At 49.0% G+C, this 12,743-nt stretch overlaps 3 protein-coding genes across 4 annotated transcripts; all 3 read right to left on the bottom strand.

Moving 5' to 3' along the window:
* Positions 1-445: 445 nt before the first annotated feature.
* On the bottom strand, positions 446-2,577 carry LOC307070750 (histone lysine acetyltransferase CREBBP-like). The gene is made up of 3 exons (XM_079729370.1): positions 2,509-2,577; positions 1,692-1,829; positions 446-1,137 (listed from the first exon to the last, which is right to left on the bottom strand). The coding sequence occupies exons 2-3, from the start codon at positions 1,797-1,799 to the stop codon at positions 775-777; spliced, it is 471 nt and encodes a 156-aa protein (XP_079585496.1). The 5' UTR covers positions 1,800-1,829; positions 2,509-2,577; the 3' UTR covers positions 446-774.
* Positions 2,578-5,605: 3,028 nt separating this feature from the next.
* On the bottom strand, positions 5,606-10,254 carry LOC307070749 (histone lysine acetyltransferase CREBBP-like). Its single transcript, XM_079729369.1, has 3 exons — positions 10,176-10,254; positions 8,565-8,702; positions 5,606-8,197 (listed from the first exon to the last, which is right to left on the bottom strand). Exons 2-3 carry the CDS (start codon positions 8,670-8,672, stop codon positions 6,782-6,784), a joined length of 1,524 nt encoding a protein of 507 aa, XP_079585495.1. The 5' UTR covers positions 8,673-8,702; positions 10,176-10,254; the 3' UTR covers positions 5,606-6,781.
* An 837-nt stretch (positions 10,255-11,091) lies between these two features.
* LOC307070754 (histone lysine acetyltransferase CREBBP-like) lies at positions 11,092-12,384 on the bottom strand. Of its 2 annotated transcripts, none has more exons than XM_079729378.1 (2): positions 12,178-12,384; positions 11,092-11,780 (listed from the first exon to the last, which is right to left on the bottom strand). In XM_079729378.1, exons 1-2 carry the CDS (start codon positions 12,253-12,255, stop codon positions 11,421-11,423), a joined length of 438 nt encoding a protein of 145 aa, XP_079585504.1. In that variant the 5' UTR covers positions 12,256-12,384; the 3' UTR covers positions 11,092-11,420. The 2 variants fall into 2 exon arrangements, with proteins under 2 accessions (XP_079585504.1, XP_079585505.1); XM_079729379.1 differs by having other exon boundaries at positions 11,092-11,777.
* Positions 12,385-12,743: the final 359 nt, after the last annotated feature.

Genomic DNA, 12,743 nt, shown 5'->3' with positions numbered 1-12,743 from the left:
TATTTAAAGTTCAGTGTGCAACTTTTCAACTGGCTTTTATCTTCAAATGACCTGTACACATCTGTAGTCCATGCTGACCGATAGTAAATTCAAAGATGAGGACAAAGATGATAAATTCAAAGATGATTGATAACTAGTAAGTTATCAATACATATACATACTGTACATTTGTATTTACAATTGATATATTAAACAAATAAAATATGTTGAAGCGGACGGACGCCTCTTTGTTTAAGATAATCATACATTGGGCCTCCCTTCCACTCACGCCACCCAGCCGATCGCGCTGCGCTAGTTGGTGTCCAACAGTCGCAGTAACAGTTACACTGTTACTGAAGTTTTAAATTCTGATAGTCATGGGGAGGGAGTCATTCTGAAGCCTTCAGACTTTACCAATATGGTTACAACCTAGTGAAACCACAGTAATAGAGGGAGACCATCCGGCTTAGAGACAAAGACAAAAAAGTATCCCATTTTATTTTAGAAATGAATGGATAACAGAAGAAATATGTGAATGACAGCGGGCGTGTAATGCGTTGCATGAGTGGTAGATATGGAGGGAAAGAACTGTGTGATGGTTAAGTAAAGCAACAGAAACCGATCCCAACCCAAATCCACGGGAACCAATCCCAACCCAGGGCAAACCAACGCCAAACAAACGGTCTCCATGAGGGAGACGTGCAATGAGCGTCGGGGAAAGAAGGGGACATGAGCGCCGCTGCACTGGGGGTCTGGGGCTGGTTGGAGAGCGGTTGCTGGGGCGTCTGAGGGGTGTTAGGCTGCGGGAGGGTGATGGGAGTTCGGCATGACCCGGCCCTGCATGGCGGCCATCCTCCACCTCATCATCCCCGCCCGGTGTAGCCGGTGCTTCCGAAACTTGTGCTTGATGTTGAGGCAGAAGGGGACGGGACACTTGTTCTCCTGGCAGTGCTTGGCGTGGTAGCAGCACAGGGCGATCAGCTGCTTGCACACGGGGCAGCCGGCGTTGGTCTTCTTCTTGCAGACCTTGGTGTGCTGCACCACCCTCTTCATCTTCTGGCAGGACGGCAGGGAGCAGTTGGCGTTGCGACACTGGCAGGCGTGGACCAGCGACTGGATGCAGCGCTGGATGTTCAGACGCCGGAGATCCTGGGGGCTCTTGGAGGCCACATCATCACTATTAGCCATCTTAAGCTCCTCCATGATGTAGCAATGAACACACAGAAAGAAACCATAAGTTAGTGTTGGGAAAAGGGGGTGACTTTCTATTTGTATATTGTAAATATTGCATATTTTGCCATGTTAACAGTTTGAGACCATGTTCTTCCTGGTATTGCCCACAGCACAGATATATATATATATATAAATACATCAGATTGTATTTTAGCAATTAATGAAATATGTGAATGACAGTGGGCTTGTAATGCTTTGCATGAGTGGTAGATATGGAGGTAAGGACCTTTGTGTGGGTTAAGTAAAGCAAAAGAAACCAATCCCAACCCCAATCGACAGGAAGCAATCCAAACCCAGAGCAAACAAAAGCCAAACAAACGGTCTCCATCAGGGAGAGCCAGAATCAGGTGAAGCTACCAGCTGTTCTGCTGGGGGAGGAGCCGTCGGGGCCTGCTGCAACCGCCTGGCTGCTCTCTGCTTGACGAAAGCTGCCATGAGATGGGGGTTTGACCTCAGGATGTTGAGAAATTGCAACTTGCCTTAGGCATGACCCTGCCCTGCATGATTGCCATCCTCCTTCTCCTCATCATCGTGGCCCGCTGCTGCTTCAACTTGGGATCCCTGTTGGCCATCTCAAACTCCTCCATGATGTAGCAATGAACATGCAGGTCAACGCCCTGACGGCCGAGAGGGAGAGAGGCCAAAAGAAACCATGAGTTAGTGTGGGGAAAAAGGGGTGACTTTCTATTTTGCAATCTATGAGCCAGGGATGCCAAGTGGTGCTCAATGCAGAACAAAAGGGGCGGAGCTTGACCGTCCACCTCTCTGGACCTAGTCCAGCTGATTGGGTTGAGGTTATGTGTGTGTGTTATATAACACACACACACACACACACACACACACACACACACACACACACACACACACAATAGTAGATGCCGTTTATGTGTGATGTTGTTCCATCTGCTGGTAAAATGGTGCATTACGCTTAAGAGTAATTACTGTAACTGACACTGTGACTTCATGGAATGAGATATCGAAACCAAACTGTTGTTTTTTGGGAGGGGCCCTCTATGTGAATGGAAAGTTACAGGTTTCTGCTACCTTCTGAAGCTTTGATAGGTTGATAGAATAATGTTCGATGATTTACATATATGTTATCAAACATCGTTGCCAGATTTCAGATCAGACAAGTCTATAGATCATGTGGCCCACACTTTGACTTTAGTTGATTCTGAGAACATTATTTAAGTTTTTCCGAAAATATCTGAACCCTGACGCGGAAACTAACCAAAAAAAGCACACGCGCACAAACGCACACACGTTATACTATTATACTTGTCCGGGAAGCCTTACCCTCTTACGGCAGCGATCCTCCAAATCAACGGTGGTCCAGATCAGCTCAACACAGATTGAACTCCACAAATCCGCACACACTTTCGTTATAGGATGGGCTGCAAACGTGTTTTAGGTGCCACCTATTGTCAACTAAAAGGAATTACCCGATTATATTAGACATTAATATAAAACTATTTACAAACTCTTCCCCACAACCCAAAGCGGATCCTAAACAGGAGGACCCATTTATAAAAATGTATTCTGGATTAAATCTAGGTTCAGCTCCAGCCGCAGGCATGGCCTCCGGTGAGAGTCATATGTTCCTGCCGTTAAGGCGGCTGCAAGCAGGTACGTGTGTGGCCTGAGGAGTCTGCAGAGGCACTCAAGGACTGTTTCAACACCACATATTGGAATATGTTTAAGCAGGCTGCCACCCACAATCACTCCACTGACCTCCAGGAATACAGTGACACTGTCACTGCCTTCATCACCAAGTGCACTGAGGATGTAACAGAACTGAAGACCATCACCGTGCGGGCCAATCAGAAGCCGTGGCTGACAGGGGAGGTGTACAGGCTCCCGAAGGCTCGGAACGCTGCCTTCACGGCAGGAGATGTGGAGGGCCTGAGAACAGCTAGGGCCAACCTGTCCCGCGGCATCAGAGAGGCAAAGAGGCAGTACTCCAAGAAGATTTCCCACCGCTTCAGCAACAGCGGAGACACACGGAGCCTGTGGCGGGGGCTACAGATCATCACAGACTACAATCCCCCACCGCGGACCTGCGATAGCACCATCTCTCTGCTGCACGAGCTGAACACCTTCCTCGCTCGATTCGAGGCACAGAACACCACACCTGCACAAGAGTCCCCTCCCCCTCCTGATGACCTGGTGTTGACGCTGTCCCCAGACAGTGTGAGGAGATCATTCTGCAGGATCAATGGTCATAAAGCCACTGGTCCTCATAACATCCCTGGTCGTGTGTTGAGGGACTGTGCGGGGGAACTCACAGATGTCTTTACAGACATTTTTAACATCGCGCTGAGGCAGGCTGTGGTCCCCACGTGCTTCAAAGCCATCACCATCATCCTGGTCCCGAAGAAATCGACTCCTACCGTCCGGTTGCACTCACTCCCATCTTAATGAAGTGGTGAACGGCTGGTCATGCAACACATTGTCATGCAAGACAAAGCAGGTACAAAAATACACACTCCCTGATTGGCCTGATTGCGAGCAGGTGCCCGCAATCAGACCCAAACAACCTAGCAGATCCGGTGTGCTCCCAACATGTCCATACTCCACCTGCAGGCCAGACGCCGCACGCCCCCCCAAATAGATATAGCTAGGGTGTATTTGAAATTGAAGGTTTCAAATACACCCTAGCTATATCTATTCAAGTCTCTCCTCCCCCCCTCCCTGGACCCCTTCCAGTTTGCATATCGGTCAAAACGCTCGACCAATGATGCCATCTCCACTGCCTTCCACGCAGCTCTCACACACCTGGACACCAAAGACCCCTACGTCAGAATGCTGTTCATCGATTTTAGCTCAGCATTCAACACCATCATCCCCCAACAACTTATTCACAAACTGGACCGGCTGGGGCTGAACACCTCACTGTGCAACTGGCTGTTGGACTTCCTGACCGGAAGACCACAGGCTGTTAGGGTCGGCAGAAACACATCCAGCACAATCACAGTGAATACGGGCCCCCCGCCCCCCCAAGGATGTGTACTCAGGAAGCGGAGGAGAGCTAAAGCCCCGGGCCCCCATCATGTGCACTTTTCATAGAGGCACTGTCGAGAGCATCCTAACCAGCTGCATCCCGGTGTGGTACGGCGCCTTGCACCTCATCCTGCCGCAGGTCCCTCCAGCGCATCGTGAGAGCGGCCGAGGAGATCATTGGTGCCACTCTCCCCTCCCTTGAGGACATATGAAGCACCCGCCTCACCCGCAAAGCCCTCTGCATTGCAGGTGATCCCACCCACCTGCCACAATGCCTCTTCAACCTGCTGCCCTCAGGGAGGAGGCTGCGGATACTCCAGGCCAGGACCACCAGACTGAAAAACAGCTTCATGCACCAGGCTGTCAGAATGCTCAAACTCCCTCCCCACTCTGCCCCCCCCCCCCACCGTTCCCCTTCTGCCTCCTTCTCACTGAAAGCCATGGACTCTGCCCCCCCCCCCCCCAATCAACACTGAAATCTGTAATTTGCAACTTTCCTTTTTTGCACTATGCACCAATACCAGTCTCGTGTCTGTCCTTGTGTATGTACTATGTATATTTTTAAACATTTATTTATTTGATGTATTTTGCACCATTGGGGTTGGAGAGTATTGTTATTTCGATCCTCAGTATGTCCTGTACATATTGCTGAATAGACATAAAAAATGACTGAAGTTTTAGGTTTTCTAGGACCCTGGTTTTTCGTGACAGACATGATTGGCGAAGGAATCTCGTGAGAAACCAAATAATTCATGAACGTATTTTGCAACGCCACCCTACGACCAATAAACTTGGCCTTGCAGGCGCACATGGACAGGATGAACGGCAGCTGTCATTGTTTAAGGTTAGGACTTGAACAGTAAGGTCAACGCCAGCGAGCCGAGGGGCGAGTTATTCACTCTCAGTGGCTGGGTCATCTCATTCATTTGGAGAGGTCCCGTTCTATTTCATTGGAGTTATTATTAAGGATGTATTATTGACGAGTTTGGGTCAGCTACCTGGTTAGATATAAACAATTAGAATGCAATACATTTTTCCTCCACTGTCTTATAATTAACTCAGGGGTTCGACTGTCATTCGGGGTTGCCGAATATGCAGTCCTTATCTCACAAGATCCGTAGTTTGCTTAATCAGAGTCAACTGAGGGGGTCCATGCGACACAGCTCTCCACCACAAACATTATAAGCCTTATTGTTTCTATTTGCCACTCAAACGTTATCTTCCTGCACCACTGATCATGCAGAAATAAAGATAAAGGTGTGCAACTCAAGCATTTGACCCCATCTGAACAAGAATGTGCTCTGGCCAGTATGATGTACCTACGGCTCAAACTCCAAGGTCCCCATAGTGGGCCGTTCAGTTAAAGCTGCTTACTTACAAGTTGTTTTTTTCTGTTGCACAGTTTATTTAACAATATGGTATACAAGTAAGAAATGAGTCTTTAACCAGTCTATACAGTGATTTCATTCTCTCTTCCTTATATTTATAGTATTTTGCTTAGTAACTTGCATGATTTACAATAGGAGAAAAGCTTATCCCCCAATTCAAGTTTTTCGTGGGAGAGGAATAAGGGTTGATAACTTTCCGGTTGTCCGCGTTCATCTCCAAACCCGCTCACATCTTGGTGTGATAACTAATCGGGACACTGTCAGACAGCCATTCCATCTCAGCTTAGAGGGCTGGTCTTTTTTCGAGCTCTTTACAATTTACATTTTAGTGACAAAAAAAACAAAACAACGCACGTTCCCCCCCACGCCCCCACATTAAAGCAATCATGTTCACCCACACAATGAATGATCTGCTCCCCAAGCCGCCGACGTTGCGGACAACAATCAGTTTGTTTTCAGCTTGCGAAGTGGCATCACCGTGTCGGGGCTTGGAGTCTGCGTCAGTGTCATCATGTGCGCCTGCATACATGTCCTTGTGTAACAAAAAAAAATTAACTGACTTTGTCCATTTCCTATTTCAGTATTATGAGCGAGTGCTGCTCAGACACAACAAGAAAAGGGGGAATTCTTCCTTCCTGCACCACGCGTCGTCCGGCAGAGAGCTAGAGACACAAGGCTGCAATGACCAGGAATGAGTTTAAAGAGAACCTGGCCCATAACAAAAACAAATCATTTTACAGTTTCAAACACAAAAACGGTACTTTTTTTCCCAAAAGGTACAAAATAAAAATGTATGAATAACATTAATTGCAGTTTGCGCATTTTTTTTCTTAAAAAAAATACATGAGAAAGGCATGAAAGCATACCAAAACAAAACCAAAATAGAACAAATATCGAGCACATTTGGTCTCAACCAAAAATATATATATATATTCTTTGTGATTCAACTGATTTTAAGAACCCCATTTGCAAATCCCTCAACATTTTAAGAAATGTTGATATTGGTTTCTCATCATCTCTCCCCCCCCCCACCCCCCAACGTATCCCGTGTACAACTGTTTCAACTTTTTACACGTCAGTACAAAAAGTGTTCTCAACTTTAGAAAGACGAACAGAGCCCTCTGACAGACGGAGAGTCCAGGGTGCAGGACGGGGAACAAATGGCACACAACTCGGTGCTGCTACAACCCCTCCACAAACTTCTCTAAAGTGTCCCCGGTCGCGTCTCCCCCCGACCCCAAGTCCCCGCCGAGCCCCCCCCTGGCGGGGGTGTTGAGCTGCGGCAGCATGGCGCTCTGCTCCGGGGCCCCCATGTGTCCCGGCTCCAGGGGCCCTCCGAGGCCCGGCCGGGGGGACCCTGCGTGTTGGGGGGAGGGCTGGGGCTGCTGCAGGGGGCTGGAATGTAGCGGTGGCTGTTGCGAGGCGGGACACGGGGACTGGGCGGACACCGGGGATCGAACCTGGTTACCGAGCGTGTTGGCCAGGGCGGGTGGCCCGGGCAGGTGGGCGCCGCCCTGGGGCTGCAGGTGTGACTGGGGGCTCATGGCGCCCGGCGAGCCCATCTGCTGCTTGAGGACGGCTTGTTGCTGCTGGGGGAGCTGCTGCTGCTGCTGCTGCTGCTGGAGCAGGCGCTGATGGAGCAAGTTCTGGGGGGAGTCCATCCCGATGCCGGCCTGGCCGATTTGAGCCATGGGAGGGAGCTGGCCCATGGCTCCTGTGGCTGCTCCTGAACCTGTCTGCATGGCCAGCTGCTGCTGGATGCGGAGCTGGGAGTAGGGGGCTGCCGTGCCCTGGGCTTGCGGTGGGAACTGGCCAGGGTGCCCTTGAGGCATCACTCCCTGCTGCTGCTGCTGCTGCTGCTGCCTTAAAAGCTGCCGACGGTAGAGCTCCTGGATCTGCGCGTTGGAGTTGTGAGCTGGGTTTATCAGCTGTCCCTGGGGGCCCAATGCAGTCATGCCTGGGTTGGCGGGCTGCTGTGTTTGTTGCAGGGGCATTCCAGGCCTTTGCACAGCCACTCCCTGCATGGCCAGGGCCTGCAGGGCCGGTAAGCCTGGTGGCTGCTGCTGTTGCTGCTGCCCCACTTGCTGTGGCGGCTGGGGCTGGTTGGCGTTGTACCTGGCCGTTCTCTGCTTGATGAAAGCTGCCATGAGCTGGGGGTTGGACTTGAGGATGTTGAGGACTTGCTGCTGCTGCTGTGGTGAGCTGGGAGACTTGAGCGTGCGGAGGAGGTCCTGGAGCGCGTTGGGGGCGATGTTGCCGGGTCTCTGCGGGGTTTGTGGCCGGACACCGGGCTGCTGAGGAACCAGCATCCTCTGGGCCTGCTGCCCTTGGGGCATCATGGCTCTCTGCATGGTCAGGGCCTGTTGTGGGGACTGACCGGGAGCCAGGCCTGGTTGCTGAGGCTGTGCCGCCTGCATTTGGCCCCCGCCTCCAGGCCACTGTCCTGGGGCTATGTTGGGTTGCATCACCTGCGGGGCCCGGGGCCCTGGTACCATCTGCATCGGCGCTTGCATGGGTCCGGCCGTACGCTGCGGCTGCTGCGGGCTGATGGGCAGGCCGTTCACGTTGACTCGGTAGTTCTGCTGGTTCTGCTGGGCCTGAGCCAGATATATATATAAATACATCAGATTGTATTTTAGCAATTAATGAAATATGTGAATGACAGTGGGCTTGTAATGCTTTGCATGAGTGGTAGATATGGAGGTAAGGACCTTTGTGTGGGTTAAGTAAAGCAAAAGAAACCAATCCCAACCCCAATCGACAGGAAGCAATCCAAACCCAGAGCAAACAAAAGCCAAACAAACGGTCTCCATCAGGGAGAGCCAGAATCAGGTGAAGCTACCAGCTGTTCTGCTGGGGGAGGAGCCGTCGGGGCCTGCTGCAACCGCCTGGCTGCTCTCTGCTTGACGAAAGCTGCCATGAGATGGGGGTTTGACCTCAGGATGTTGAGGACTTGCAACTTACCTTAGGCATGACCCTGCCCTGCATGATTGCCATCCTCCTTCTCCTCATCATCGTGGCCCGCTGCTGCTTCAACTTGGGATCCCTGTTGGCCATCTCATGCTCCTCCATGATGTAGCAATGAACACGCAGGTCAACGCCCTGATGGCCGAGAGGGAGTGAGGCGGAAAGAAACCATGAGTTAGTGTGGGGAAAAAGGGGTGACTTTCTATTTTGCAATCTATGAGCCAGGGATGCCAAGTGGTGCTCAATGCAGAACAAAAGGGGCGGAGCTTGACCCTCCACCTCTCTGGACATAGTCCAGCTGATTGGGTTGTAGGTTATAGCCAATCAACCTAGTTATGGTGAGAGTAATGGTATGCAGGTTATGGTTAGGGTTTAGGTGATAAAGTATCAGTGAATCCACTGTTTCTGATGGAATCGAAAACTATGGTTGACCACCATGGTCTCAATACCGAGAATGCAAAGAACGGACTTGTGGTCTTGGGGAGAACGTACTTGCTCTTCATACTTGGAAGAAGGAACTTGCAAGATCACGCAGAACGATGTTGACAGTTTGAGAAGGTGGTCTTGCTGGTATTGCACACAGCACAGAGTCATAGCTGTAGTCATTACTCCTAGACACAACTATGCTTCTGTCTTTCTTCAACAGTTTGTTTTTTTGCTCCCATAACCCATAACATAAGACAGAGACAAACAAAAACACACACACATACACTGGTTTAATAGTAGATGCCGTTTATGTGTTATTCTATGCAACCTGCACAGCCAAACTGTTTGAGGATCTATTTCCTGGGAATAGAAATGTCAAGCGTGAAAATGATGTGCAATCAGGGGCTGAGATGTAAACATTACCAATCCGGAATATGAATAATTAATATGGTTGCAAGCAACGATAACCGGGTCCTTCTATTTGGCGAGCATGGTGGCAATGGCCTAATGAATTCATCATAGTAAACATTGTTTGATTTAGATAGGTATGATACAATTGCATAAGTATGCCTTATAACTGGTTTACCGGAAGTAAACATATCAAAGTATTCATCAACAATGTTTCTAAAGTATACAGTGTCAAAATACACGTCAAAACGGACTTTTGAGAAATGATGTGTGTACCCCTTTAAGGTCCGGCCTGCGTTGGAGAGTGGCCTCGGTTGGCATAGGCAAACTTCCAACCAATGCATCCAATTATTATATTTTGAATATTTTGAAATATTAAAAAACAGATACACAAACGCACGGGTTTAATAGTAGATGCCGTTTATCTGTGATGTTCTGCCACCTGCTGGTAAAGTGGTGCATTAAGCTTAAGAGCAATTACTGTAGCTGACACTGTGACGTCATGGAATGAGATATCGAAAGCAAAGTTACAGGTTTCCGGTACCTTCTGAAGCTATGCTAGGTTGATAGAATAATGTTCGATAATTAACATAGCATATGTTATGAAACATCGTTGCCAGACTTAAGATCAGACAAGTCTAAAATATCTGAGCGCTGACGCAGAAACTAAGCAAAAGAAAAACCTGCTGCTCATACCACGCTACCACACACACACACACACACACACACCCACACGCGCGCGCGCCTGTTATACTATTATACGTGTCGTCTTACCCTCTTTCGGCAGCGATCCTCCAAATCAACGGTGGGTCGGGATCAGCTTCACACAGATTAAACTCCACACATCCGCATACAGTTTCGTTTTAGGATGGGCTGGACCTGAGCCGGAGGTGGAGCTGGACTAGTTCGTCCCTCTCCACCGAACAGCCTCCCACAGATGATGCGCCCAATGGTTGCCAATTATTCGAAATAAGGGTAAGATGCTGTTGGGTAGAGGAGAATTTTTCTAAATGTTAAATATGAGCGATTCTCTTTCAGATGCACTTACTTTCTCTCTGACTCTCTTTACCTACTCACTTTTTTTTTTAATATGATCTGCTTTTAGAGATTCTTCTGTAAAACCTTTTGTGTAAGTGACTTGATTTTCTCACTGAGTCTGTGCTCTGTCTCTGCATCAAACAAGGCTCTCTGGGACATGAGGTAGGAGGTCTGGCCCTTAGCTTCTTTTTTTTATTGCACACAGTTTATTTAAAGTTCAGTGTGCAACTTTTCAACTGGCTTTTATCTTCAAATGACCTGTACATATCTGTAGTCCATGCTGACCGATAGTAAATTCAAAGATGAGGACAAAGATGATAAATTCAAAGATGATTGATAACTAGTAAGTTATCAATACATATACATACTGTACATTTGTATTTACAATTGATATATTAAACAAATAAAATATGTTGAAGCGGACGGACGCCTCTTTGTTTAAGATAATCATACATTGGGCCTCCCTTCCACTCACGCCACCCAGCCGATCGCGCTGCGCTAGTTGGTGTCCAACAGTCGCAGTAACAGTTACACTGTTACTGAAGTTTTAAATTCTGATAGTCATGGGGAGGGAGTCATTCTGAAGCCTTCAGACTTTACCAATATGGTTACAACCTAGTGAAACCACAGTAATAGAGGGAGACCATCCGGCTTAGAGACAAAGACAAAAAAGTATCCCATTTTATTTTAGAAATGAATGGATAACAGAAGAAATATGTGAATGACAGCGGGCGTGTAATGCGTTGCATGAGTGGTAGATATGGAGGGAAAGAACTGTGTGATGGTTAAGTAAAGCAACAGAAACCGATCCCAACCCAAATCCACGGGAACCAATCCCAACCCAGGGCAAACCAACGCCAAACAAACGGTCTCCATGAGGGAGACGTGCAATGAGCGTCGGGGAAAGAAGGGGACATGAGCGCCGCTGCACTGGGGGTCTGGGGCTGGTTGGAGAGCGGTTGCTGGGGCGTCTGAGGGGTGTTAGGCTGCGGGAGGGTGATGGGAGTTCGGCACAAGTTGCTGCAGCTGCTGCTGCCGCAACTTGTGCTTGATGTTGAGGCAGAAGGGGACGGGACACTTGTTCTCCTGGCAGTGCTTGGCGTGGTAGCAGCACAGGGCGATCAGCTGCTTGCACACGGGGCAGCCGGCGTTGGTCTTCTTCTTGCAGACCTTGGTGTGCTGCACCACCCTCTTCATCTTCTGGCAGGACGGCAGGGAGCAGTTGGCGTTGCGACACTGGCAGGCGTGGACCAGCGACTGGATGCAGCGCTGGATACTCAGACGCTGGAGATCCTGGGGGCTCTTGGTGGCCACATCATCACTATTAGCCATCTTAAGCTCCTCCATGATGTAGCAATGAACACACAGAAAGAAACCATAAGTTAGTGTTGGGAAAAGGGGGTGACTTTCTATTTGTATATTGTAAATATTGCATATTTTGCCATGTTAACAGTTTGAGACCATGTTCTTCCTGGTATTGCCCACAGCACAGATATATATATATATATATATAAATACATCAGATTGTATTTTAGCAATTAATGAAATATGTGAATGACAGTGGGCTTGTAATGCTTTGCATGAGTGGTAGATATGGAGGTAAGGACCTTTGTGTGGGTTAAGTAAAGCAAAAGAAACCAATCCCAACCCCAATCGACAGGAAGCAATCCAAACCCAGAGCAAACAAAAGCCAAACAAACGGTCTCCATCAGGGAGAGCCAGAATCAGGTGAAGCTACCAGCTGTTCTGCTGGGGGAGGAGCCGTCGGGGCCTGCTGCAACCGCCTGGCTGCTCTCTGCTTGACGAAAGCTGCCATGAGATGGGGGTTTGACCTCAGGATGTTGAGGACTTGCAACTTGCCTTAGGCATGACCCTGCCCTGCATGATTGCCATCCTCCTTCTCCTCATCATCGTGGCCCGCTGCTGCTTCAACTTGGGATCCCTGTTGGCCATCTCAAACTCCTCCATGATGTAGCAATGAACACGCAGGTCAACGCCCTGACGGCCGAGAGGGAGAGAGGCCAAAAGAAACCATGAGTTAGTGTGGGGAAAAAGGGGTGACTTTCTATTTTGCAATCTATGAGCCAGGGATGCCAAGTGGTGCTCAATGCAGAACAAAAGGAGCGGAGCTTGACCGTCCACCTCTCTGGACCTAGTCCAGCTGATTGGGTTGAGGTTATGTGTGTGTGTTATATAACACACACACACACACACACACAATAGTAGGTGCCGTTTATGTGTGATGTTGTGCCATCTGCTGGTAAAATGGTGCATTACGCTTAAGAGTAATTACTGTAACTGACA

Source organism: Pollachius pollachius (assembly GCF_949987615.1).
Source record: "Pollachius pollachius genome assembly, chromosome: 2".
Classification (NCBI taxonomy): domain Eukaryota; kingdom Metazoa; phylum Chordata; class Actinopteri; order Gadiformes; family Gadidae; genus Pollachius; species Pollachius pollachius.
This window is presented reverse-complemented; position numbering and strand designations above follow the sequence as displayed.

Bases quoted from the DNA above. Each gene is read 5' to 3' on its own strand.
- LOC307070749 (XM_079729369.1), bottom strand. From the start codon at position 8,672: ATGGAGGAGCATGAGATGGCCAACAGGGATCCCAAGTTGAAGCAGCAG. The intron at 8,198-8,564 runs GTAAGTTGCAAG...TATCTGGCTCAG, and splicing joins AGGGCAGGGTCATGCCTAAG to GCCCAGCAGAACCAGCAGAA.
- LOC307070754 (XM_079729378.1), bottom strand. From the start codon at position 12,255: ATGGCAGCTTTCGTCAAGCAGAGAGCAGCCAGGCGGTTGCAGCAGGCC. The intron at 11,781-12,177 runs GTAGCTTCACCT...TACATCATGGAG, and splicing joins CTCCCCCAGCAGAACAGCTG to GAGCTTAAGATGGCTAATAG.
- LOC307070750 (XM_079729370.1), bottom strand. From the start codon at position 1,799: ATGGAGGAGTTTGAGATGGCCAACAGGGATCCCAAGTTGAAGCAGCAG. The intron at 1,138-1,691 runs GCAAGTTGCAAT...GTGGCCTCCAAG, and splicing joins AGGGCAGGGTCATGCCTAAG to AGCCCCCAGGATCTCCGGCG.